The sequence below is a fragment of the Cyprinodon variegatus genome, unplaced genomic scaffold (genome assembly GCF_000732505.1).
Source record: "Cyprinodon variegatus isolate N-32 unplaced genomic scaffold, C_variegatus-1.0 Scaffold1044, whole genome shotgun sequence".
Classification (NCBI taxonomy): Eukaryota; Metazoa; Chordata; class Actinopteri; order Cyprinodontiformes; family Cyprinodontidae; genus Cyprinodon; species Cyprinodon variegatus.
This window is the reverse complement of record NW_015151497.1, coordinates 139,735-165,456: the sequence shown is the minus strand read 5'-3', so window position 1 is coordinate 165,456 and position 25,722 is coordinate 139,735. Positions and strand designations below refer to the sequence as shown.

The window sequence follows — 25,722 nt, the reverse complement described above, 5'->3', positions numbered from 1 at the left end:
TCAAATAAATAAAAAACGATAAAAAAAAAAAAAAAAAAAAGGTTTCCTTCAACATTTGAAATCAGGCTACTGAATAAGACTCTAGGAACACGAGGCAGGTCTACATTAGTACCTATGAGGGACTTTATACTCTCAAGGACAAGGTTGCTGGTGATATTCCCCGACAGGTCCTGGCCGAGCTCGCTGATCAGCTTGGCGTAGCCCTCGTTCTCCTCCCTCAGCAGGTTAAACTTCTGCTGTTTGTAACTGGAAGAGAGTGTGAAATGTTACGTTCTGGACATGAGTCATGCAGCAGAGGCAGGTTCTTACTTACAAAAGCTTAGTCTTGATTTTTACAATCTTCTGATTAAACTGATGAGCTTGTTTTATCAGCCCGAGTGATTCCAGGGTTTCTGGGTCCAGACGTTCCTTCAGGATGGCCTCTGGTACATAAGACTGACATAACAAAACAAAGCATGCAAGTTAAAGTTTGAACACTAAACAGACAGAAAAACTGTTGTATGAAGCCTAAGATAATAGAAACTGCACCAAAATTTGACCCATAATTCATAAAAGTTGCCTCTGAGTGTGAGAAGAAACCAAAATTAGATTTTAGTCCCCAATCAATGGGAGAAAGCCCAGTTTGAGGTTCTAGCACTGGCGGCTGCTATTAGCTCCAACTCTGGAACCCTTCAGGTTTATGAAGGGAATTTTGTTTCATTATTTTTTCAAGCAAAGAACAGATTTTAAATGGAAATTTGAAGAAAATGTAATCCAAATGAAAATACGTTTTAATCCAGTAAGGTTTTGACAGAAGCTTTGCTGCTGCTCAGATTTTCAAAACTTTGCGCTCCGTTATTTTTTTCTTTACAGATTTTATATGGTCTAATTTTATTTCAAATTTCTTTTTCAAATAAAGTTTTATGAACTCTATTGTTTTTAAAATTGCGTTTCACATTCACTTCACTCCCATCCCAATTCAAGCGCTCCCTCTTGAAGCAGCCATTGACCAATAAAATGCTGTTGCTAATGTTCCTGCAGAGCAATAGATATAAGTCTTCATTCTTCCCTCCAGAGAAAAGCCCGCCCCCAGAAGGGAAGAGAATGTGTTCTGAAAAATTTGCAATTTAAAAAAGAAACAGCAAATTTACTATCCAACCCTTGTTTTGATTAAATACTTTTCAAAGTTTGACTTCCAGATTACGCTTTTTTTTTTATTTCAGTTCACAAAATGGATTATATTCTCGCAACAACCGTGAAACGAAATTCACTCCATACTATGTCGCTGCTTAGTACTCCTCTCTTTTTTCCCCCTACAGCACTTTGGATTCTCTTCCCACTGAGATGTGCAACAGGAATAAACTTGCCTTGTTAAAAACAACCCAGTTTGTTTCAAAGCATCGTCAGAGGGACGCTCCGACATGTTTTATGCAAAACTGTTTACTCTTATTAGTCAAAAATCTTAATTATTGAAGGTAAAAAGCTCTTACCAAACAGGCTCCTACTAAATGAGTATATTGGTCCCGTTTGTTCTTCTCTTCTAGTGCACCAGTTTCTAAATCTGATGAAAAGGAATCATCATCATCATCAATCGTTGCAGCATCAGAAACTATAACTAGTGTCCCAGATTGTGAAACATACCTAGTATACAGAACACATCTGCTAAAATTGATGGCAAATCCTCTCGGAGTTCCTGAAAAATGAAATAAATGTTGAAGATTAGATATGAAATATAAACCAACATAAACTGTGAATAATTATCTTCAAATGAACTTCAGTAGTTGAAGCGAGAAAAGCTTCAGTATAACTGGGATTAGTTCATTAAATTGATTAGATGACAAACAGTTGAGCAGCACAGCTGATGGGCTGAACATTACTTACCATCATTTCCCCGAGGACAGTGGAGACCAGATCAATCTTCAGGTTACCCTGGACAACCTGTGAACAGATCTCATAGAGAGCAGCCTGAAAATCTGAAGGACAAAAGGAAACAGGTATGAGCTCCAATGCAGAACAGGGAGCGACCCCAAAATCAACAACCCCCACAGCCGGCTTATTTCTTCAAAATGTCCCTTTAATGGTGCATTCAGATCGGACGCGGTGTCTGTGGCAAACACAGTGGATTCTCATAGAACACTGAATGCTGAGCACGAACATGTCCCTCTTAAAAAGAGGGATGGGGCTGCCCTGATCCAGGGTTCTGAAATGGCACCAGCGTATGTCACGGATTGGAACCTGTGGACTGGCTTTCAGCGTAGCGGCCGATGAGCTGCACTAACCAGCATCTTTTGAAGCAGTTCAGTTTATTGAAACAAGACGGTGAGGATAAAAAATCAGTAGGTGGTCTGTGCAGCTGGAAAAGAGGGAAAAAACCCACATATCTACGGCTGCTATACTAAAAAAGATACAAATCAGATCTAATCGCTGTAAAGGTTCACTATAGGGCTGCAACTGAAGATTATTTTGCGAATTGATTAATCTACAGATTATTTTTCGATTAGCTGATTAATAATCATATAGCCAAAGGTTCCTTAAATACCTTTCACTTGAGGAGTTCTGGATAGAGCAGATTAACCAACAAAACTTTTCTTTTTTATCTTAAATGCTGCATGTTTACATTTTTTCCACCAATATTTATATAATTTCAGCTCTAAGTGGGTCGCTCTGTCAGCTAAAGACATGTTTTAGAGTTTCTATATACCAGTTAACGATTAATCGATTACTAAATTAGTCGATTATTTCAATAACCGATAAATCATGATTAGTGGTTTGAGCCCTAGTTCAGGAGTTTTATCTTAAATTGGGTGCCACGGTAACAGGGCGATCACTGACCATATAATTTCATCTTTCTGTCGAGCTGCTAATGAATAAAGGACACGAAATCTTAAATACCAAAATTGAAGCAGGTTAAAAACTGAAGTCCTGCAAACTCGAATTTACTAAATGTAGAGAGTTTGACGGGCCGCAGATGTTGAGATAAACAATTTCCACCAGTTAAACACAGGAACCCTGTGAGGTAACTGCAGAACATTTCCAGCACAGTACTGCTGGACTCATAAGAAAAGACAAATCCAGTTGATTTTAATGACAGATTGGAAAGGAAGGCAGAAAACTACAAGGGCTCTTAGCAAACCGTCTAAAAAGCAACTTTTCTTTTTTTTCAAAAGATGAGGTTTTCTGTATGCAGACAAGCCAACACTGACCATTAAATTATCAACCTGCTTACCTTTAACATCTTTTCCATGATCTGTTTTCTCTATTAGCTCTTTGCAGAGTTGCACACTGGGAAATGAAACAGAAATATGACCTTAGTTAACTTTAAAATGACAAAGGGATCATTTTCTGCAGCTCGATAAATAGATAAAGTGCAAACAAATCAATTTAACACAAGTCAGTTCTGTTAAGGTTACATCACAGCCTCATTTTTAAGGCCAACACTAACCAAACCAAAATGCATGTTTATGGCTGCCTCTCTGATCCAACAGTATGGAGGGAAGTTTGTTCCATTATTGTTGCAAACACATTTGGTAAATGGAAACTTTAAAGAAACAAAACTTAAAAAACATTGTAATTAAAAAATGGTTTTGAGAGCTCTTTAGCTGTTTTCACAGATTGTATTATTTAACTTTTTATCATTTTTTATATATTATTTTCTAAATGTAAGAATTAATATGTTCTAATTTTTCTTCAAGATTAAACTGTGGCGAAGAATAGAGCCGGTCAGGAGGAGAGGAAACATTAGTGCAAGCTGCAAAAAGTAATTCGTAATCACAATCATTATTGCGATATCAGGCCGTGCATTTGCAAAGGATGTTGGGATTCTATGTTGGGTAGAAGTATCAGACATTTACTTGCTGTTCCTATCCAAGGATGGAGATTATATCAACATTTTAAAACATCAATCGTTATATTCAAAAGATGAGTTTATATAGTTTAAAACAAGCTGGTCTAAATTTTAATATAATCATATTTTTATAAATACTAGTAGGTTATTTGTCGGCAATTTCAGACACAAACACATGTTTATTTACAGATGTTTGTTAGAAAATGTGTCTGCATTGAAAGTTAAAAGTTCTCTTTTCTGTTGCTGTTGTTCAATAAAAGTACATTTTAAGATCATTTGAGGCAAGAATATTATACTTTAAAGCATCAGTATATGGTCAATTTACCAATTTAATGCGTAATTTTAAAAAAAAATTCCGAAGTTGAGAGCACCGCGGCAACCAGCGAACCTTCAACCACACTATGCAGTATGATCTTTTGAGAGTCACATTTCTGGTATGGATATGAAGTTTTATAAACAAATAATCACAAACAGTAGGTTGTTAAAGGTTTACAGACACAAACCTATCTGGCAGGCTGTTTTAAACCTTTCAGCAGATTCATTAAGAGAAAATCTGTTTCACATAAGCTTAGAAAACCAATGTGAGCATAGATTTACATGTTGTTTAGACAGGAGGTAATGTAGAAAAACCATCTGAAGCTTTAATGGTGACTAAAGGAAACAAATGCAAATCATAATCATAAATTTTGGAGCGAAATAATCATTTGCATGCTCTTCACAGATTTTCAAAGCAAAAGGCTTCTTGTTTATGTTATATTTTCTCTGTTATCATTAAATCATGCCCTAGACTTTAATCTCAATATTTTGCTCAATATTTTTGCAACAGTAAAAGAGTATTTGGCCATGGGACTTTTTAGCAAAAACTATTTATCAATATGAATTCAATGGTGGTAGTTTCATAACTCCTCCGATTGCCAAGAGAATTTTTTTCTCTTTTTGTCCGGTCGCGGAGCAGTTTTGCTGGAATGCTTCTGCACCGTCAGTCTGGAATTTCTAGGGACGCACAGCAGTTTCTGGCCAAAGCGCAAGGGGGAGCCTATTCGAGAACCCGGGAGAACTTGGACGGATTGCACTTCCGAACCTCCTTGGTTAACCCTTCGTCTTAATTGTCCATTGTAGTTGTTCCTCGGTTTTTAAAAAATGACGTGCCCAGGCACCGAATCGAGAAGGACGACCACACAGACAATCAGAAAGGCATACCAAGGACCAATCACAGCTACTTTTTGTCTGTGCACTTCCGCTTGAGGTCTCCGCGGGTTTGCGACCGTCCGACGTGTAGTCAGGATTATTTTTGAGATGCGCGACGACGGTTGCATGACTTCTGCACGGGGGGCGTGGTTGCTCACAGAGACAGATTTAACGGTTGTTCCCACAGCATGCAATTTTAAAGCGGCTTGCTTGCCGAGTCCTTTGACTGTGATAGACATGCATCAGGGAGCTGTTCCCACTGCCACTAAAAGCCAATTTTTCCTGAGTTTAAACTGGGAAACTTATATCTCCTTGAGAGTTATAAGTGACGTGCCCTGTCAGCTAAGGGTCTGATTTAGAGTCTCTATACTACACCTAACCATTAATCGATTACTAAATCATTTGACGACTCATCAATCATTTTATCCCACTTATTCAATCAGGGTTGTGGTGGGGGCGGTTCCCATCTTCAGCAATCTAACGGCGAGAGGCGAGGTTCCCCCTGGACTGGTAGCCAGTGTGTCGAAGGGCAACATAGAGACACACAACCATGCACACACATACGGACAATTTATAGAAGCCAATTAATCTAACAGTCCTGTTTTTATACTGTGGGAGGAAGCCGGAGTACCCGGAGAGAACCGACACATGCGCAGGGAGAAGATGCAAACTCCAAGCAGAGGCTGGGAATTTAACCCAGAAACTTCTTGTTGCAAGGAAACAGTGCAACAAAAGGTGGCAACATGCAACCAATTTTTTTGTTAATCCGATTGTTTCGGTCTAATAAGATAAAGACGTCGGTAACAATTGGCAAAAAATGCTAAATGGACCCTTATCCAAACACTTAATGTTTATTTAAAAATAAAATGAGCTGAGAAAAAACTTCATCTACCTGCATAACGCATTATATAGGTCAATTATTTGCTAATTGTATTTGTTTACTTCAGACAAATCTCACGTTTTTATGGATTCAAAATGGCATTTAAAGCCTTTATATTAGCTCACAGTGGCTAACGTGCCATTTAATATGCTCATTGATTAAAGAGAAGTGATATTAGCAGTTTATTTTTAAGGTAATGTTGTAATGTGGTCGATGTGTTAGAATTATGCAACTCGGTTTTCTGTAAGTACCTTATCAGCCACGTACAGAAGCGTTTAACTTTTAGCTTTAGCATTGCTACTACAGGCCTTTCTGAGGTATGCAAGGCCCACTGTCACTAATTGCAGCCAGAACTGAGTGTAACGCCACATTTATGATAAACAAACTCTTAGAAATGGGGGAAATCTCCGTTTATGCAAACACTTCCATTATTTGGGCAATGCAAACGTGTATCCAGCTTAGATTTCCCACTGTTTACAGGTACTCAACTCTAACGGATAACTAGTTGAATACTGGAAAGTTTAATCTAATTTAATATCCAGTCGGTTGAAATCGACGATCAATACCAAATGCCATCCTCCACGGTTTATCAGCTAGTTGTAAAAATCCGTTTAATTTGTTATGCTAATAAAGAACAACGGTAGCGCTTCCAACTAAAACGTTATCACCTTCTTATCACACAATATGCATCTCTTCGGAAAGTCAGCACACAGCCAACACTATTTTAGCATTTATAATTTATACATTCCTTTTAATTTAACACACATGCAAGTAAACTTTAAATAAAGCGCTTCGCATCGCCTTTAATAAAGCTAGCGAAACTGCTAACTAGCTCCGTTGTTTCCCTCCACACAGTTTATCAAGTTTCATGTTTTAAAAATGTTGCCTGGAAAGAATTTTTCCTCAAACTGTTTACTACTAATCTGTAAGGCGTTCTCTGAGATCTTTGGCGGTCTTTCTCTTTAAAAACCAACTAGTAATCAGATAAGGTAAGCATTTTGTTAGCTAGGTGGTTTCTAACTAGCTTAGGTGCGTGTTTACAAATTTAGCTAGCCTGCTAGCAGCCAGATTTTGTAAGCTAGCTGACGAGATTTAAAAACATTTTTTTATAAAGCTGACGGGTACCCGGCAGGCGGGTATCCTTTATATGAAACCTATATATAATATATACACCCCATTTTGCTTTCAGTGATACAAGTTAGTGCACTTTAACTGTTTGCTAACGTTATTCGACTGCTAGCTTAGCTCAGACATTAGCCCTTGGGGCGGTTAAATGCTAGCGACCTTATTTCTGTTTTAGGGACCAAATGACCCTCTGTAGTAGATGGATATTTAGGGGGCTCAAAAGTACTCACAACTCGTGTTTTCCTGATTTTTCCCAGTTTTTGATCCATTCGCCAGGGAGGATGAGTGTCGCCATCTTCCATATACACTGCCCGGATGTCTAGTTAAGCATCATGGCACACTACAGGGTCAAATGTGGTGGTTAGCCGCCGCTGCTAGCTCCCTGCTGTACGGCGGGACTATGAAGCGAGAGTCAACGTAAAACTTAATGTACAAAAAACATATTTTACTTTAAGCGCTTAAATAACGCAAGCTGGAAGATTTCATTTAGTTATCAAATAAATAAAAAACGATAAAAAAAAAAAAAACAAACAGCTTCAAATACTTTTTTGGTTAGTGATATAAAGATATGCTGACATTTATCACCTTTTTCTGCATATTTGAATTCACAAAGTTAATATTATTTAATCCTAAACTAATTCTAGTGTTTGATTTTCCTTGGGGAAAATAAAAGGTAGATGTAAAGGTGAGATATTAATCTGTATAATATTATAATTATTATCATTTATTAGTTAAACCCAGTGGAAACAGTATGTTCAGATTCAAATTCTGCATTGTTTAGTTTAAAATAGAATCATTCAAACATTTAAGAGCAGAATAAGTGTTAAGTAATTTGTTAGGTACCAGCACGTTAAAGAAAATGTGATGACAAATTTAAAATTAAATTAGATTCACAGTAAAACCAAGCAACTCTGGGGCAGAGAGTCTCATCAAACACTGATGAAAGAAGAGCAGAAGGAAGAAAAGGAAGATACTTTAATAAAATTCAAAAGATAGTGGGAGAAATAAGAGCTGGAAGAAGTAGAAATGAAATAAAATAACAGCAAGAAAAATATTTTGGGCAGACAGGACTTATTTTTCAACTTTTTAAAATACAGGAGCATAATATTGGTAAAGGTGACCAGTGTGAGAAACATAAAATAATAGAGCTTGTTATATCTGAGTGTTGTTAATATGAAAAAGAGAGAAGAGTTATGTGAGGAATATTTTCAAAATATTTAGGAAAATGTTATTTTGGTATATAGAATAAAATAGAACTAGCAAGCATATTAATTGTTCAATTTTTAAAGGAAACTATATTATTTAATAGAATTTGGTCATATATATATATATATATATATATATATATATATATATATATATGTGTGTGTGTGTGTGTATTGGGGCTCAAGCAATCTGGTTAATCAATTAATTAAATAATGGTCAACTAAATTGGTAATCAAATTGTTAACTGGAGTGAATTGAGCAATTATTTATCAAACATTTTTTATCATTGATTAAAAAATTTTTGTATCTGTCAAAATGCTCTATCCAGAATGTATTAACTGGGAGAGTTTTAGCTTTACCTGGTTTAAATTCTGCATAGAACTATATAAGGATTTTTTTTCTGTCTAATATAAATCAATTGATTAAAAAAAATCTACAAATGAATTAATTTGCTAAATTCCACTCCTTATCGGTAGGTGGCAAAAATGCTAATCAAAAGTTTTTTTTTCACCAACTGCCAATAGAAATCAATAAAAAGAACGAAACATTAAACTTTTCTCATCAGCTCCTGTAGGACATAAAGTGTCCTAATTCCCCTTTTCCACCAGCTCTACCTGGCCTGGCTATATAAAATATACATTAGCAAAATAAGATCGCTTGGAGCTCACTAAACCAGAGCTCATTACAAGGAATTACCATTAGCACCATTAGAACCAAAGCAATGAGCAAATTGGTCCCATTAGTTGTCTGCCTTATAAACAAAATATTCTGCATCAAAGAGAAATCACACGCAGTGTGATTGGTATAGCTTCAAATACGGCTAACCTCAGTCCTGAGAACAAAAGTATAGAGAATAAAAAAAGAAAAAAAAAAATGTAATGAATCTAAATAAAAATGATGATTCAAGTTTTAAATGATTTATTGGGTTGTGTTACATTTCAGGACATAAATACAAATATTAAAAGATGCAATGGGCACTTTGTAAATAGAATAAAAATCACAAATTTAATATATGCAAATATTTAAATATGTATAAACAAACAGATGTATCCAGGAATTCAATGTAAAAACCTAAACAATGCAAACTGAAATGCTCTAAATAATCATGTACCATTCCTATTTCCGCCGACACAAAAGCTTATTTTAATGTGGTTATCTAAATACTCAGGTTATCCCTCTCTAGTTTACAGAGAAAATTTTGTTGTTTTTTTTCCTAGCTACAATATGCACTTATACTGTCTTCTATAAAGGTAGCATCTGCAAACTGGGCCAGTATAGAGAAGAAAACTGTGAGAAACGAGGTAAAAACTGTAGAGCCGTACTTAAAAATGGCTGGGTTAATGTCAGAGTAGCATAGTTTTTCTTTAACCGCAACCTAGTTTCACACGTGAAGAAAGTGCACCTATAAACGCACACACTCACAATATATTACACCTTTTTAACCGTATAATTTACAAGTCAGATACTATCATAATTTTTCTAAAGTATTCTGTGCCTTAGCAATTGAGAATATTTTCTTAATAACAGTGGAAAACCAAAACGTATAAAAAAATCCTCTGCACAGCTGTATACTGGGATTAAAAAAATAACAAACAAAACTTTCCTCAGAGTTTTTCCAAGTCCTTTTTTTGTTTTTAACAAAAATGTTGAGGAATATTAGATATTAGTTACAATACAATGTAAAAACAGGCTATAGGAAAGATTAAAGGTTTATGGGTGGGTCAGGATTGTACAGGTGGGACCGTAAATATCTCCAGGAACTGTTAGAATCAACCGTCTATTTTTATAGAACCACATTAAAGCCTTAATCATAGAGAGAAAAGAAACAACTGGCCATACCTAAAGTAACACTGTTCCATTTCAGTTCAAAAGCATTATTAGCGTGATTATAAACCTTTCATTTACATTTGATTGTCAATACAAAATACCTATAAATCAAAGTTATCTATAGGGTATAAAAGCAGAACAAATGTTTCTTAAAAATACCATCACAAAGAAATGTGAGGATGCTGTACACCACTGAGGGCAAGGCCTTTTAAACAGCATAACAAGCTAGTTCACATCAGGATTCACTGCGTATAGATCTCCATATATGGCTACATGCCATGCCAAAAATCTACGGCTCGCCACGACAAGAAGTGAACACAATAACACTAACCGCCTTATTTCATGTAGTTGCCATGTAGAGGGCGCTGCTGTTCTGGAAATACTCTACGATCGCATATTTGGTTCGTGGGTATTACAGAAACCCAACGTTATTTTTTAGAAGTAACAGCAATAGTAAAGTGGTTCATTATCAGACGGCTGAAAATCATTGGTAATGAAATTGTGTTCACCTGTCCTGAACGTTGGCCTCTATGTATTTACATCAGACAACTGTTTATATAACAAATGAAAAAAAGGAAGAAAAAAAAAAGAGATATAGGCCATTTCTCAATCTGTGTACTTGTGCGTCCTTGTGTGCTCGTGAAACTTCATCAGCCAAGCACTGTTCCAATTCCCAAGAACACAAGACAGAGAACGGACAGTATCTGGATGTTGTTCTCACCCCTCTCTCTTTACCCAGCATGCATCAGAGAAGACTTGTCGACAGCTGTCCCAGCATGCACCACGGCAGCAGCAGCTTCCAGGTTAGCGCTCACAGAGCTCAGAGTGCTAAGTTAAAAGTTCTATTTTCTGTTGCCGTTGTTCCACAAAATTATATTTTAATATCATTTGAGGCGAAAAACATACTTTAAGCATTACTATATGGCCTTTTGACTGATTTAGTGGGTAATTTTAAAAAGTTCTGATGTTGAGAGGACTGTGGCAATCGGCTCTGAGGCTAGCCAGGGCTAACGTTAGCCGTCTACAGCAGACGTAGGTTTGATTGTTTTATTAAATTAATTTATAATGAATTTAACTTATTTCTATCTAGAGGCTATAAATAATAGGAGTTCAAATGCAGCTCCAGACTAGCTTTAAATGTGAGATGTCGAGAGTACGCTTCTGTTCCAATTGACCCATATTTATGCTGCCTGCTCCCGTTCTCCCTGAGTCCACACTTTCCTGTGTTCTTGTCAAAAATATACTTGGCGATAATACAAGTACTTATTCGCATTGTAGTGAATTGAGAAATGGCCATAGTCTGAATTTAGCTTTCACACCCAGACTGATTATTCTGCATTTCCTCCAGGAATCAGAAAGTGAACCAGAACCCTGGTTCTCTTGCAGTTGGACCAATCAAAAGGGGTTAAAACTCAGGATTAAATTCTAATTCAACTCAAGGCTCCACCTCCAAGTCTTTAAGTGTTAAAGAGGCAAATAAATGAGTCTTCAAAAGACCATTGTAATAGTTCATTTTAACCTTTTCCTTTCAAAGATTTCACAGAGAGCGGTCATTTCTTCTTCCAAGAAGAGGATCTGGATGATGCATTGTCCTCCGTCCACTTCGTGTTAGAACATTGGAACATTAAGAACCTAAAAAAAAGAGACAAAATTAGAGTCAAATTCCCAACAAACGGAACAGTAAAAGTAAGTAACAGTTCACTGAGCTTTTTTTTTAGTAAGCAGCTTGGTGGTATGTAGATTGGTAGAGCTAGACCATGTTTAGAGGGGCGTTCATGCAAGTAGCGATGACTGAGGGCTGGTCAGAAACAGACCAGTTCTGCATGGGATCAACTGGAAAATAAATGCAGCGCGACATCCTGATTTTCCCAATTAGTCCAAAAGTCCTTGGTAATAAATAAAAAAACATGTTTACAAGTCCATGCTGGCTAAATTAAAGATATATATGACAATCTTCTTGCTGCGGCCTTCTAGTGTTTGTGTATCCAGTTAGCTTGGGTTGGTGCTCCATGGAAATTACCTTATCTGTGAAAAAAAGCTCAGTCACAAGAAGTAAACCGTCTTAGAAGTTTATGAGAGGAAGAAGAGCTCAGAATTCACACGATGGTGGAAGAGCTGGGAGGATGGTCTTCCACATGTGCAGGTATTCAAGAGTAAGTTGTCTGTTTCTTATCTAGTTTCTGGAATAATTGTCCACCATACCTTTATCAATTATGGTTCTGCATAACATCAGTTCCTACATCAAATGGGTATGTTATAGGGCTGAAACAATGAATCAGATTAATTTATTATTGAAATAATTGTCAGCTACTTTAGTAATCAATTCATCGTCAACTGCTGCCTTAATCTGTTCAAACTAAGCCAGATTCAGGCCTAAAAGAAACACCATACAGATATTAAAGATTAATAGTAATTCCAACTCAGATATGTGAAACATTGGGGCATGAATCAGAACACTTATGCTACTCAAATCTTCCCAATAATAAACTTAGTTTATCTCCTGCTATAGTATGCAGAAGTTTCTCCAACAGGAGGGCAATCAGACTCATGATCTGAATAAAGTAGAAAATAAAATCTGACCACTAGGGGGTGTATTGAGTGTTAGACTTTCATCCCAAGATGGTCAGGAGATCATTAATAATGAGGGGCATAGCAAAAGTGAGTATGCAATATGGGACAGGGAACACCTTTATAGATCTGACCAGACCTGAAGATTCAGAGAAGGGCCACGTTTCTTCAGACTTGGACCCAGGAAAAACTCCCATTTTAAGAAACGTTAAAAGAAACGTGGAAACGTGAGTGACAGGAATCCTCTTACCGAATCATCCATGATGGAAGATGGATCAAAATAATCTGGCTTTAGTTCGTTCCTTTCTCTCCGATTCTTAGAGGCAGGCTGAAAAGTGACAGCTCAGTTAGAACATAAATAGAGATCACAGAGGGAAAAAAATGCTTTTCAAACTAAAGATAATGGAGTTAGAAATTAGATCATCCCTAATAGACAAAAAGGGCATCATTTAATATTTGGAATCCCACCAAGATTGAACAATTATGCTGCGTTCACACCAAATACGTTATCAGCGTCAAATACGTGTAAAAGCAGAAATCTAAATGCTAGATTAAACTGTGGTGCATTTGCTTTGCTGCTTCGATGCTATGGTTGTTTGTTTATCTATTGTGTTTTTTAGATTCAAGCTAGAGAGCAGCTTGGCTTTATTTACCTGAGTTGGAAAAATAGTTTTAGCACGTTTTTAAGCGAAAAAGTTCCCCGTCCAAACATCCTCTGTTTATCAGTTCATCAGGATTATAATCCCACTAAAATATGCAGTTCTTTTTCAGAGCGCCAGACCTCCTTTTCTAACCACATTACAAAATAATAAAAGTATAAATAATTCATGCTGATACATTGGTTAGTACCGGCACTGATCAATACTCAAAGCTGCCATCTCAGTATATCTCGCAAATGAAAAAGTTTCCATCTCTAAGTTTTTCTTCACTCATGAAAAAATCAAAGTCACGCCCTTGATTGTTTCTGGCATTCTACGTGAGAGCCAGGACAAGGAAAAGAAAAGGGCAACTCCTCCCAGAGCGCAACAGAGGAGTCTGTGCACACTTTGCCAGATACGCGTCTAACTTCTCCAAGTTAAGGCGCTGGGCGCCTTCTTGATGTTCCTGTTGACACTGTGGAGGAGTATAAGTACCTGGGAGTGTACTTTAACCAAAAGGTTGGACTAGAAACACCGAGGTGGTCTACAAAAAGGGCCAACGCCGACTATTCTTCCTGAGGAGGCTGAAGTCCTTTCCACGCTCTTCTTTGCTGTCACATGCTGGGGCAGTGGGCTGAGGGTCGCTAAAAACAACAGACTGAACAAACTGATCAAGAGGGCTGGTGATGTTGTAGGGGAGCAGCTGGACACCCTGACCACCGTGGCAGAGAGGAGGATGCTGTCCAGGTTTCAGTCCATAATAGACAATGACTCACATCCTCTCCATGACACACTAGTCCAGCAGACGAACTCCTACAGCAGAAAACTCCTCTTACCCAGATGCACCACAGAGCGCCACAGGAAATCATTCCTACCTGTGGTCATCAACCTCTATAACGCCTCCCTCAAGTGATTCAGCATCCCCCCCCCCGTAATTTACATTTATGCACTATTTTTGCCACGTTTCACTTTACTTGGATTTATAACTTACTTGGATTTTCACTTTATTTGGATTTAGTTTTTTACATATGCATAGATATACGTACACATAAATATATATATATATATATATATATATATATATATTATCTCTTTTTATTCTTATTTTTTATCTTTATTATATTGTGTAGTTGGATGTGTGTATATGTTATATAAAACTGTAACTGGAGCGTGTAACAAAAGTAATTTCCCTCTGGGATTATTAAAGTATTTCTGATTCTGATGCTCAAAACGCATTTGTTGTGAATGCAGCACTATAGACCTTAGATCATCAACCGAATCTAACTATAAATTCATAATATTTGATGCATTACCAAATCAATTTCCATTGTATTGAAATCCATGCCCTCGTTGATGTCTTCCAGGCGATCCTCTGATGACATCATCACATCCTCCACTATTGGTTCCTCATCATCCTCCATTAATCCAGACCCTCGGCGACTGTGGGCAGCAAAGAAGTGAGATTTTTGTTTGATTTGTTTCAGAGTAAATAAGAAGAAAAGAGAAGGAGGGGCTGCCTTACATTGCTTGCTGCATGTGGTTCCTCATCTTGGCGTAATGCATGCTAACCCTCTCCTGGTGCTGACGGGCTTCAGCTTGTTGCCTCTGTGTCAACATCCAGGTGACCTGCGTGCTAAGAGGCAACAAAATATTATTTCATAATTAACTTTATTAAAGTTCAGGTTGAACAGAAACCACTGCAGGTCTTCATCAAAAGCCATTAAGGTAAGGTTGAGTACTTGTAATCCATGGCAGCCTGGTGCTGGGGATGAGGCAGCTGTTGTTGTGGGGGAAGCGCTTGATGAAGGTGTTGTTCTGCAGGCATGGAGAAGGTGGCTGCGTAGCTTTCCTCTGGCCGCATCCTCTTAGGGTCCCTCAACACGGTGGAAGTGATGTGCGGTGAATGCATCATAACTGGCGTCGGCACGCTCTGCTCACGACTCATCCAGGCTCCATCAAAGCTGCTGCTGCTGTTCTCCTCTGCAAAAATAAACATGATAGATTATAATTTGTGAACTTCATAGACAAACAGCAAATTTAACTAAAGCTGCTCGATGTTAAACATCAACCAATCAGAGAAGCTTATGTAGGAGCTGGCAGACAGACACTGCACTGCTGATGCAAAGCGCTATGATCGATCCAATGAAAGTGTTTAATAACGCCTAAATTAACTTAAATGCTGAAACCTGCCAGCAAAATATGTTCGCTTATATTTTTATTTTAGTGCCTGCAGTTTTTACCACATACCTGAAAAACACAAAAATCTACTTCGAGACGCCACCAACAGTAGGGGAAAACCCGCAAGAGGTGACCGGGCCTGAGGCAGCTGCTGCTGGGGATTCCCAGTGACAGCGCACTGCCGGAATGTGGAGGTCTGAGCGGCTCCGACAGATAAATAATATTTGAAGGCAGGATGGTAATCTGGATGAACTGACTGCACAGACGATGTTTTCAGGTGGACTTTCTCCATTAAAAATATATGAAAACTACTTTTTTCCCACCGATCACAGGAAATATAGCAAAGCTGCTCCTCTGCCATTAAACACAGGAGCAGCAGAAGCATCAGACGCATCTGGACACACTTTACTGGACGTTTGACAATGTGAACAAGCATCAGAAATTATGCATCAGAATCTTTTTTCCTGCTCAAAACATGTACGGTGTGAACATAGTGTTAGCCCTACGCGCCTCAGCATCCACTGCCCCCTCCTTCCACTTTGTTCTGACACCACTGCTTTAGGAGCAAAGTCATTTTATGACTGGAAGGCGTCCAATCAGAGAACCGAGCTAAAGTTTCTCTGAGCTCCTGAGAGCAACCCATTCATTCACAAATGTATTGAGCAGGCTGATCTTTTACACCTGCAGCAATCGGAGAGACTGGAACACTGGATTTCAATCATTTGAATTGGTGAGCGAATGCTTTTAGCACTATAGTGTACAGGTCCCAAAAGATGAACTTCTGAGATGAACTAGAGATAAGAAGTTGTCTTTTTGACAAACAAAAGGCAGCGCTGAGATTTTTTTAACAGTGTATGAATAATCTCACCTTCAGGCAGTTTTCTCTTGCTTGCAGCGGCTGGTTTGGACTTCTTACTCCGAACAGTCGACCCTCGACTGCTGATCCCACTGATGACAGACATGGTGTCATCGTCCATCCCGGCCTGCAGAGAGTTCCGGTAGGAGATGAGGGGCAGCCAGCAGTCGTCTCTCTGAAGGGCCATTTGAAATGTCATAAATCGCTCCAGGTACATGTGACTGCAGAGTGCAGAAGGACAATCAGGATTAAAGCTCCTCTCAGGGTTAATCACAAATGTATATCCGGCAGCAAACTTACACTGTCCTCTTGTCCTGTCGGATGAGTTTGCTGGAAAACTCGCTTAAGATATCCAAAAATGGCAGATTAAGTGGCGGACCCCCTTCGCCTTGTGGACTCGGTTCTTTAAAAGCAAACTCTATCCCGTCTCTGAAAGAAGATTTTTCACCCATTAAAAGACAAACTGTGTAAAGCCTAAATGTTGTTTATGACTAGGATTCTCACAATGCTAGTATTTTAAACACGGTATCGACACTCAGGGAAAATATCCGACACTTCATGCCCTTTATTAATAACTGACATGGTAATTATAGGCTTGAAGAAAAACCCTGTAAAACTTCACTTTTTCATTGTAACATGGAACATGTTTTCCCTACAGAACCACAGTTTAATAAATAACCCAAATATAACATTATGTGACAATATTTTAAGGTTGTCAGAGCCCTTCTTCTTTTAAAGGAAAAGTCCGGTCATATTCAGAATTCAACCTTCTGACAGTACTTAAAATATTAAAGTATTACATACTGTTCAATAAATGATAAGTGTTTTAATTAAGTATATTATAAGCTGTTTAGCAAGTCCCAGTGCTGTATCTGGTGTTTGTTACAACCCGCTATTATCCAAGGCCTCTTGATAACAATCTTCTTCTTCTACATATTATGTTTGTTTTTTTTTTCTCTGGCCAGATGTTCAATGGCAAATCCTCCCTCCTTAATTTGGCAATCCATCGACAAACCCGTGGTGGATCATGAATCGGAAAGGTGAAATAACACATTTTTTCTTCACTTTTATCTGATGTATTAAAACATCCAACTGCCATGCACGTGGGCATTGTCACATTAACTATAGCTCTCTCGAATTTCTCTCAAAGTCCTCTCGAAATTTAAAATAATTGTTGTTGATTGCAGATGTGTCTAGTAGCTCCCATTGATTTTACTTGTAAAGCGGGGAGAATGACGCTAGGCTTACCGCACCGTGACATCACTGCTGGAAGATGTCAGGAGTGAGCTGTTACTATATTTGGGCAAAAATGGCCGGTCCCGGATCAGTGATCGCAGCGAAAATTATTGTTTTTATTTTCTTACTGCTAAATTTATTAAATTACCACGAATGTATTAGTTTAAGCTATATATAATTATCCATTGGTTATTCTTTGCTGACCAGACTTTTCCTTTAATGTGCAACTAATACAGAAATCAAAAAATTTACAAGCAAAATGTTACTTTAATATTGATAGGATGCCAAATTTGTATTTTATCCTCATTAAGTCTTTGCGTATCCGTATTTACATATTTTTGACAACCCTAGTCAGGACAGGCACTCACTTGTGTAACATGGCGATTGCCTCCCTGGTTTTTAACTGATCCAAACCGAAGGTGAGGGAGAAGCGTCGAGCCAGTTCCTTTATACCACAGAAAGCTGATGACGAGCGGTCAAAGTTAAAACCCAGTTCTGACATCATCTCATTGAATAACTGCAGCAAAAAAAAAAAAAAAAGACAAAATAACAGATTAATTATATTTTAGTTAGGGCACCTCAGATGTGTTAAAAAAAACAGGAATCCATCAGTCAGTGGTATAAAACATGGCACATCTTACTTGCATAAATAAAGATAGAAATTTGTTTTCACACTGCTTGAAAAGTTTCTACTCGTGTTTTCCTGGTTAAAAAGTATAAATTCTAGTTCCTGAACTGTGCTGTTATCAAAAACCCAGCAAACTCTTATTTGTGTAATTGTATGATTACACTGTATGATGACTGTATGATCTGGTTGAACTGCAAAGTGCCTTGAGATGACTTGTGTTGTGAATTTGGCGCTATATAAATAAACTGAATTTAATTGAATTGAAATTAATTCCTTAAATTGCTTCAACTTTATATTTACAAGAGAAAACTGCTAAATAAGTACTGTATTTTCCAGACTATAGAGCACACCTCACTATAAGCCGCGGCCACAAAATGTTTTGAAAAAACTGGAAACATTTAAGAAGCAGCGGGCTATAAGCTGCTGATTTTTACTGAACTGTCTCCCTCCAAACCTGTAGGGGGAGCTCTACATATAGCCCCTGGAGTAGGGAAGAAAAAGAATATTAGCTCCCAATAACTTGTGGGCTCGCAGCAGGAAGAGCTTCTAATGAAAGATGAGGTTTCGTCTGCTCTTTATTTCAGCTCTGCAGGAGTCTCTTCATTGGTTTGGCACCTTTAATGCGGCAAATAAATGTCGAAATGTGTGAATTTGGGACATTTGTTCTCCGTCTTGCCTACTGCTAATATGTTCTTGTGATAAATCATTATAAATAGAAATAGAATTATAATAGAATCACTATAAATAGAAATTGAACTTATTGGGGAAATTCACTCTGCTTTAACCCATCCATGCAGTGGCATGGAGGAGCAGCAGAACTTCTCTGCTGGGATCAGAAGGACAGGGTGATAGAAAAGTGGAGGGCATTCAGTGTTGCCAACTTAGCACATTTGTCACTATATCTATCACCTTTTTCAGTGGCTATATTTAACAAAATTGCACAATTTTTTTTCTGTGTAAATTGACTTTGGTGACATATGCACCATTTACACTACCTTTTTGAAACCGTGCCGAGATCGGTCCGAGCACCGTAACCGAGATAACTGTTGAGTGTAAATGGCACGAACAACTGAACCAGACTGTGCCAGACACAACCGAACCGTGCTAAAATGGTACAAGTTCATCAGTAGGGCTCGGCGTGGTTCAGTTAAGGCTCAGTTTTTAGATAACAAAGGGCGCATGAGCATCTCCTTACAGTCAGCCTCCGTAATCATGAAGTTTCAGACATTCATAAAAACAATAGCTTGGCAACCGTGCCACACGTTTTCCAGTGATGATTCGACTTAGCAGTGTGATGACCCTCAACACCTTTTGTCTATTGTTTTGTGTATCCACTTCCCAAAAGCCGACCGTCAAGTAAATTTACCAAAGGTTGTCTTCTTTGCCCAACTCTCCACAAACAATGAAATTATCACAATTATATCCAAACCATGTTGTTTTTCTTGTTTACCTCTAGGGAGCAGTAGCACTGTAGATCACCACTAGGAGGCGTGGAACCATGCTAACGTGGTGTGTAAACAGCCGTAAGGTACAGAGCTCAGCATGCTTAACTGATCCAAGCTCGGCACCGATAGGTTTTCAGAGGGTAGAGTAAATGGGGCTTCTGCCTCTCGTCCTCTCTCCCTCACCCTCTCTTTCTTCAACCTCTCTCTCTGTCTCTCACTCTTCCTCACCCTGTCTCTCTCCCTCACCCTCTCTTTCTTCAACCTCTCTCTCTGTCTCTCACTCTTCCTCACCCTGTCTCTCTCCCTCACCCTCTCTCTCTCTAATTCAATGTGCCTATGCAAAGCTGCTCCTAATCCTGACCTAGACTGCCAAATTGTATCATCGTCATCACAATAATTTCTAACTGACAGTGTTGTATCACCTGAAATAACTGCATTTTCATTCCACAGCCTCATTCATGACATTAGTTATGCAAATTAGGCAATAATGTCATCTAGTGCCTTATAGCTCCCTTTAGGACAGCAAATAGCAACTTTTCTTGCTGAGGAGTTGACAAACACTAAGGACTACGCTAAACTTTCTGAACATGACAGAAGAAGACATGCTAGCAATTAGCACGGCTGATGGGTAGACTTTATGAGTTAATGCTCCTCATGGAGCCACATTTTAACATTCCTCTCAGAGCAAACAGGACCAGAACTGCCTGTTTAAAAGCGCTGCTAGCGGCACAAACTAATTGTTGGATTACAACAACAGAAAGCTAGCTCTCACTTAGCGCCCATTTCAGTGTTTCACATATTTTATTAAGCTTTTATTTATTCAATAACCTGTTTTGTCATACGATAAAAATGATTCATAATGTATGAGAACCCTTTGATAGTTTATTCAATCTCTATCTAATACAGATGGGGCAATAAATTAATAAAGTAATTAGGTACTAATAACTCAGCATATTGTACAAACAATATCTAGCCTTTAATCTTATGTAAAAGTTATCTTGATACAAGAGAAAATTTAGGTTAAGAAAATAGCTGCTCATAAATGAAAAGAAAAAAATAATGTTATTAACCAACTGAATTGTATTAAATGGATTAAATTAATTAATTATCCATTACCTTGCCATCCTAATTTAGAGAAATGTTTGCTGGACAACAAGCTTCATGCTAACTTGAGCTATAAGATGTAGAACAGGGAGGCTTTGGAGAGAATCTCTCTCAGGATGTTTACCTTTTGCAGGCTCAATATGAGCGTCTTTGCACACTGTATTTTGTCAATTTGTCTTGTTTTACTCATCGTTTCTTTGATGATGTCACCATAATCATTGTAATACTGAGGGAAAAGAACAAAAAGGATCATTATAAAACAGAAAAAGATATTACCAACTGTACAATGCTTAGATTTCTTTACTCACTCTCATGTACTGCTTAAATATATCTGCTCCAGTGTTCATTTCAACCACATTGTAAATGATTAATTTGCAATAAGCAGCAAGAAGGTTTCTCCTCTTGTGAAGAGCCTCGATTTTACTGGCCTCATCATCCTGTTGTCCATCTAATATGAAAATAAACATGACTGTTGAAATAATTTATGAAAAATGTGTAAAACAAGCTATCAGTGGAGTAGGTTCAAACCTGCACTGTTGCTGTCATCATCCTGGTCAATAAAAACCTGATCCAAGATGAAGTTGAGCAGTTCTGCTTGCAGGGAAGAATCTGGCGCATAGACCAGATTCTCCAGGTGTTCCCGGCCTGACGACATGATTTGGTGACTGAAGATCAGCAGCATATCACACAGTATAGTGAATGCCTAGAATGGACACAGCAATAATTTATAAATGCAGATCGATCGCATTCAGAGGTGCAGGAAATAAGGACGGAATAATCACGGTCTCACCTGCTCCTTCACTGCTGTGCTGATGCTGTTCAGGTAGCGCTGACATATTAAGCAGAAAGCTCTCATCTCTTTCCTCAAAGTCACCAAATCCCCCTAGAAGAAGCAGGAGAATGATTAGCACCTCTGGTGCACCACACATACTGTTGAATTGTAAAGTGCCTTGAAATGACATGTGTTGCGAATCAGTGTTGTGAATATAAATAAACTGAATTGAAATTGAATTGGTGAAAACACAAAGTAAAAACAAATAATTTCCTTTAATTTTTTTTTAGAAACATTTTTATGTACAGTTTTGAGGGAGGCCTGGCTGCAGACCTGCACAATGGGGTCTCCTGCATCGTCAGTAGCCTTTAGGAATAGCGCATAGAATGTATGAGAGGCTCGGAATTATTAGAAGAAGAATTCAACTCAGTTCAGTTTATTTATATAGCACAAATTCAAAACACATGTGAATTGGATGAAATAAATAAAAAATGTCATTTCAGTTCACTTTACAGAGACAATTCAGCGAGATCATCCAGTAAAACTGATTCAAAGTTTTCTATCTAGGGAAAACCAGACTTAGACAAACTTTATTGTACACACAGTGTACACAAAACTCAAGAGTTGATTCCTTCCCGCTATCATCCCACCACCATACATGGGACCAGAATGTCTCGCCTGTCAGCCAGGCCAACAATTGCCCCTAACAACCCCCCTTTCAGAGACAAAGACCAGCGTCGCACATTGCAGGTTAAAAAAGAACCCAAACTGCACATTCCAAAAGTGCGGACCCGTTCATCCAGTTCAATTTGCATCTCTTCGAAGCCAAAATAAGGCGTTTTTTTCTTGGCCCACTCTCTAAAGCCTCAAACTCACTGCTATTTCTGACAATTGTAATTGATTAAGCTTGTTAAAGCAGATATGGATGGGAAGCGAAACGTCTTCAAACTTGTAAACGAAAGTCCAGTGGATTGTTTTGACCTGGATATGACTTTGCTGATTGTTTCAATAATTGATCAATCATGATTAATTGTTTCAGCCCTACTCTAGATATACATTCTTTTTTGTATTCTCAGTTTTCCTGCCCCTAGTGTCCTTTCCTTTCTCCTTAGCTCCTTCTAGTTACTCCTGTCCACACCTGCTCCCTATCAATCAATTAGTCCCATTGTTTCTGTCTCCCATATATATACCTCCTGTTCATCTACTCAATGCTGGATCGTCGTCATTCTTTAGGTTTATTCCTCCCTAGTGTCTCCGTTTTTTTTTATTGGTTCTTGAGTTTTCTTGTCGCTCGTTCTAGATTACGGATTCTGTATTTTTGCTCAATTATATTTTGCAAGAAATCATCCCTGCCTCTTCTACTCTGCATTATGGTCCACAAAGACATCCACCAGCATAGACAATAACATACATTTTTTTTTATTTAAACCTAGTTTAGGGTGTTTTATATCCCCCTTCCTAAGTCATTACTTTGCATTTATTAAAGGGGCGGAAAATCTGACATGTGTCATGCCAAATAGTGACCCTATTCTGTTTACCAACATATTTCATCTAGTGTTGCTCATATTCAACATTTCAGACTAAGTCACTACCTTGTAAGCATATTAAACATTTGTCATCACCTTGTTTAGCATGCCTAATAGGTTTCATTCATTTTAAAAATTTATAAATGAAATATGAAGTGTTTGTGGATGAATAATAACATATCTAGTAACTAACTAACATATCTAGTTTGCTAGTCAGTTAATAGGAATGGTATTAAAGAGAGCCTTAATGTATAGTACAGTTTTATATAATATATTTTAATCATCATTTGTTGTTTTTACCCTTATGTTAAATTAAAAAATTTCATTGATATTGTATGATAAATTACCTGATAGATTAGTAGTAACTGTAAGAGTAGTCGTATTAATTAATCTTTAACGACTCTTTCCCCATAAAATGGTCACTTTAACTGGAGCTGTGTGCTTTGATGAGACAAAGAGTTATGCTTTGTCAAAAGTCAGTTTAATGTGATCATGAATTAAACTAATTAAGGTTCTATGCTATGGGCTGGATTCTCTTCTATAGACCCTGGGAAGGTTGTTGGAAGGTTGGGCATCGTTAAGTCTTTGAATAACCTGGATATTTTACATTACAACCTGGTAGTCTACACCAGTAAACTGAAAAATACTTCATCACTACATGATCCTTAACCATATGCCCAGATTAACACAGAAATGGTTTACCAGATAGATAAACAACTGCTCTCCAGGTCCGTTTCAATCCCCAAACCTAAATCCAAAAAAACTGGAGAAGAGAGGACGAGGACAAGGTACAATATGCATTGCAAAAACTGTCCATCTACTCATATATTAAAGTCTTCTAGCTTCTCTTCATTGGCTTCCTGTTAAATCCAGAATATAATTTAAAATCCTCCTTCTCACATATAAAGCATTAAATAACAAAGTTCCATCTGATACCAGATATCTGATTGTTCCTTATGTTCCTAACAGAGCACTTCGCTCTCAATCTGCAGGTTTACTAGTGGTTCCTAGAATTTCTAAAAGTAGAATAGGAGGCAGATCTTTTAGTTATCAGGCTCCCTTCCTGTGGAAACCAATACTAGCTTTAGTCTGTGAGGCAGACGCCCTGTCTACTTTTCAGAGTGGGCTTAAAACTTTTTTTTTTAATAAACCTTATAGTTAAGAGGCGATCAGGTTATCCTTAGTTATCTCTATAGGTATGCTGCTATATGCTTAGACTGCTGGAGGACATAAGGACCCCTTTGTCATCTTTCTATCTCTATTCTCCCATTCTGCAGTATTGGTTAGTTCACACTCTAACGTTCTGCTCTCTCTGCTTTTTCTCACCACAGTAGCTTCCTCTGGTCTGTTCTTCTTTGGCTGTTACTCCATCCTGGAGAGAAATATCAGCTGTTCTTCTGCCATCAACATCTTTGTTTGTAGATGCTGGCGATCGGCCTATTTTTCAGTATAGTCCTGTTTCTCTGACTGTGACTGGCTGGATGTGCTCTCTTTCATCCTCTGACATGGGATGTGGCTCGAAGCTCGTCTGCCTGGCTGTGTGTTTCCAGGATGGGGCCTCCTGTGGAGCTGGTTGACAGTTGCCTTTTGTATCTCTGCTTCTTTTTCCAATGTCTGTTTCTGTCTCCTTGAACCCCAATCAGCCTCAGCAGATGGCCGCTCACACCGAGCCTGGTTCTACTGAAGGTTCTTCCTGTTAAAACGGAGTTTTCCTCTCTACTATCGCTACAAAAATGCTTAGTGTGAGAGATTGCCTTCTAGTCAATGAATCAACTGGTTTTGAATCAGTTTGATTATATGATTTGGTTGAATTGTCTCTTGAAAGTTTCTTGAGGTGACATGTGTCGTGAATTGACGTTATAGAAATAAATAAAAATAAAGATCAGATTCTGTTATATTTTATAACTTTTTAAGGAAAAATGTACTCAAAATAAGTTGCATTTGCTAAGACCTCTTAAATTAATGATATATATTCTCAAAACAAAGATAAAGCCTTCTTAAACTTCTTTACCCAGTGAGCTAACAGATTAGCAGTTTGTGAAGTGTCTTATTTGCCATCCATATGCAAACAGTTTTACAGTTAAATCATCTTTTTAATGAGTTACCTAAAGTCAGCTTTAAAAATCAGTACCTTTATGGAACTGCCGTCCGAAATCTTAGCGAGATGCCAGAGGACTATGTAATGCGTGCACTGCATTGCATGAATCACAATCTGCAGGGACAAAAGTTAGCAAGACACAGTGACGCTCCCAGTTCTTCATATTTAAGTTGAAGTCAGCAGTAAAATAAAATTGTTACAGAAGATTTTTTGCTTAATAAATAAACCAAACACAAATAAGATGTGATACTAATTAATTATTTAAGGATAGTTAGTGACATTTAAGGGCTGAGATACCTGTTCTGGCATGTCCCCATTCTGCAAACCAATGCTGAGTAGTCGGTAGTTGCTGGTGAACAGGTCCCACTTGGAGAGATCATGAGCACTGGTTGGGGAAGAAGCAGACCATTGCGAAGGAGAGCATCAACACAGAGCCGTGAACTTATAACTTAAATATCAGTGAGTAAAGTTTTACTTGTGAAAAGCAGTGATCTTCTTAAGAGTTGATAGAACTTGGTAGGCATCATCCTCATCTGGTTCTTCCCCCTGAGGAACCAAAGATCAAATCTTTAAAACACTTGGAATAACTTTGCTTCAGAATTATCCTCATGGACGCATTCTAAA

The 25,722-nt window shown here is 38.0% G+C and overlaps 2 protein-coding genes across 4 annotated transcripts in view; both read right to left on the bottom strand.

Moving 5' to 3' along the window:
* The window catches only part of thoc2 (THO complex 2), a 39,169-nt gene extending 31,780 nt beyond the window's left edge, over nucleotides 1-7,389 (bottom strand). For all 3 annotated transcript variants that reach the window (XM_015399735.1, XM_015399732.1, XM_015399733.1), the window contains exons 1-7: nucleotides 7,247-7,389; nucleotides 3,206-3,261; nucleotides 1,861-1,952; nucleotides 1,621-1,672; nucleotides 1,470-1,540; nucleotides 314-435; nucleotides 113-246 (exon numbers count right to left, since the gene is read on the bottom strand). In XM_015399735.1, the coding sequence (XP_015255221.1) occupies nucleotides 113-246; nucleotides 314-435; nucleotides 1,470-1,540; nucleotides 1,621-1,672; nucleotides 1,861-1,952; nucleotides 3,206-3,261; nucleotides 7,247-7,311 (592 nt within the window). In that variant the 5' untranslated portion in view covers nucleotides 7,312-7,389. The remainder of the gene's footprint in view (nucleotides 1-112; nucleotides 247-313; nucleotides 436-1,469; nucleotides 1,541-1,620; nucleotides 1,673-1,860; nucleotides 1,953-3,205; nucleotides 3,262-7,246) is intronic.
* A 3,882-nt stretch (nucleotides 7,390-11,271) lies between these two features.
* Nucleotides 11,272-25,722, bottom strand: part of LOC107101008 (cohesin subunit SA-2-like) — a 49,434-nt gene continuing 34,983 nt past the window's right edge. The window contains exons 20-34 of the mRNA XM_015399743.1: nucleotides 25,574-25,644; nucleotides 25,396-25,483; nucleotides 25,132-25,212; nucleotides 21,493-21,585; nucleotides 21,231-21,405; nucleotides 21,011-21,150; nucleotides 20,827-20,928; nucleotides 17,894-18,042; nucleotides 16,590-16,718; nucleotides 16,302-16,510; nucleotides 14,995-15,235; nucleotides 14,778-14,888; nucleotides 14,569-14,695; nucleotides 12,868-12,945; nucleotides 11,272-11,681 (exon numbers count right to left, since the gene is read on the bottom strand). Of these exons, the coding sequence (XP_015255229.1) occupies nucleotides 11,658-11,681; nucleotides 12,868-12,945; nucleotides 14,569-14,695; nucleotides 14,778-14,888; nucleotides 14,995-15,235; nucleotides 16,302-16,510; nucleotides 16,590-16,718; nucleotides 17,894-18,042; nucleotides 20,827-20,928; nucleotides 21,011-21,150; nucleotides 21,231-21,405; nucleotides 21,493-21,585; nucleotides 25,132-25,212; nucleotides 25,396-25,483; nucleotides 25,574-25,644 (1,818 nt within the window). The 3' untranslated portion in view covers nucleotides 11,272-11,657. The remainder of the gene's footprint in view (nucleotides 11,682-12,867; nucleotides 12,946-14,568; nucleotides 14,696-14,777; nucleotides 14,889-14,994; nucleotides 15,236-16,301; nucleotides 16,511-16,589; nucleotides 16,719-17,893; nucleotides 18,043-20,826; nucleotides 20,929-21,010; nucleotides 21,151-21,230; nucleotides 21,406-21,492; nucleotides 21,586-25,131; nucleotides 25,213-25,395; nucleotides 25,484-25,573; nucleotides 25,645-25,722) is intronic.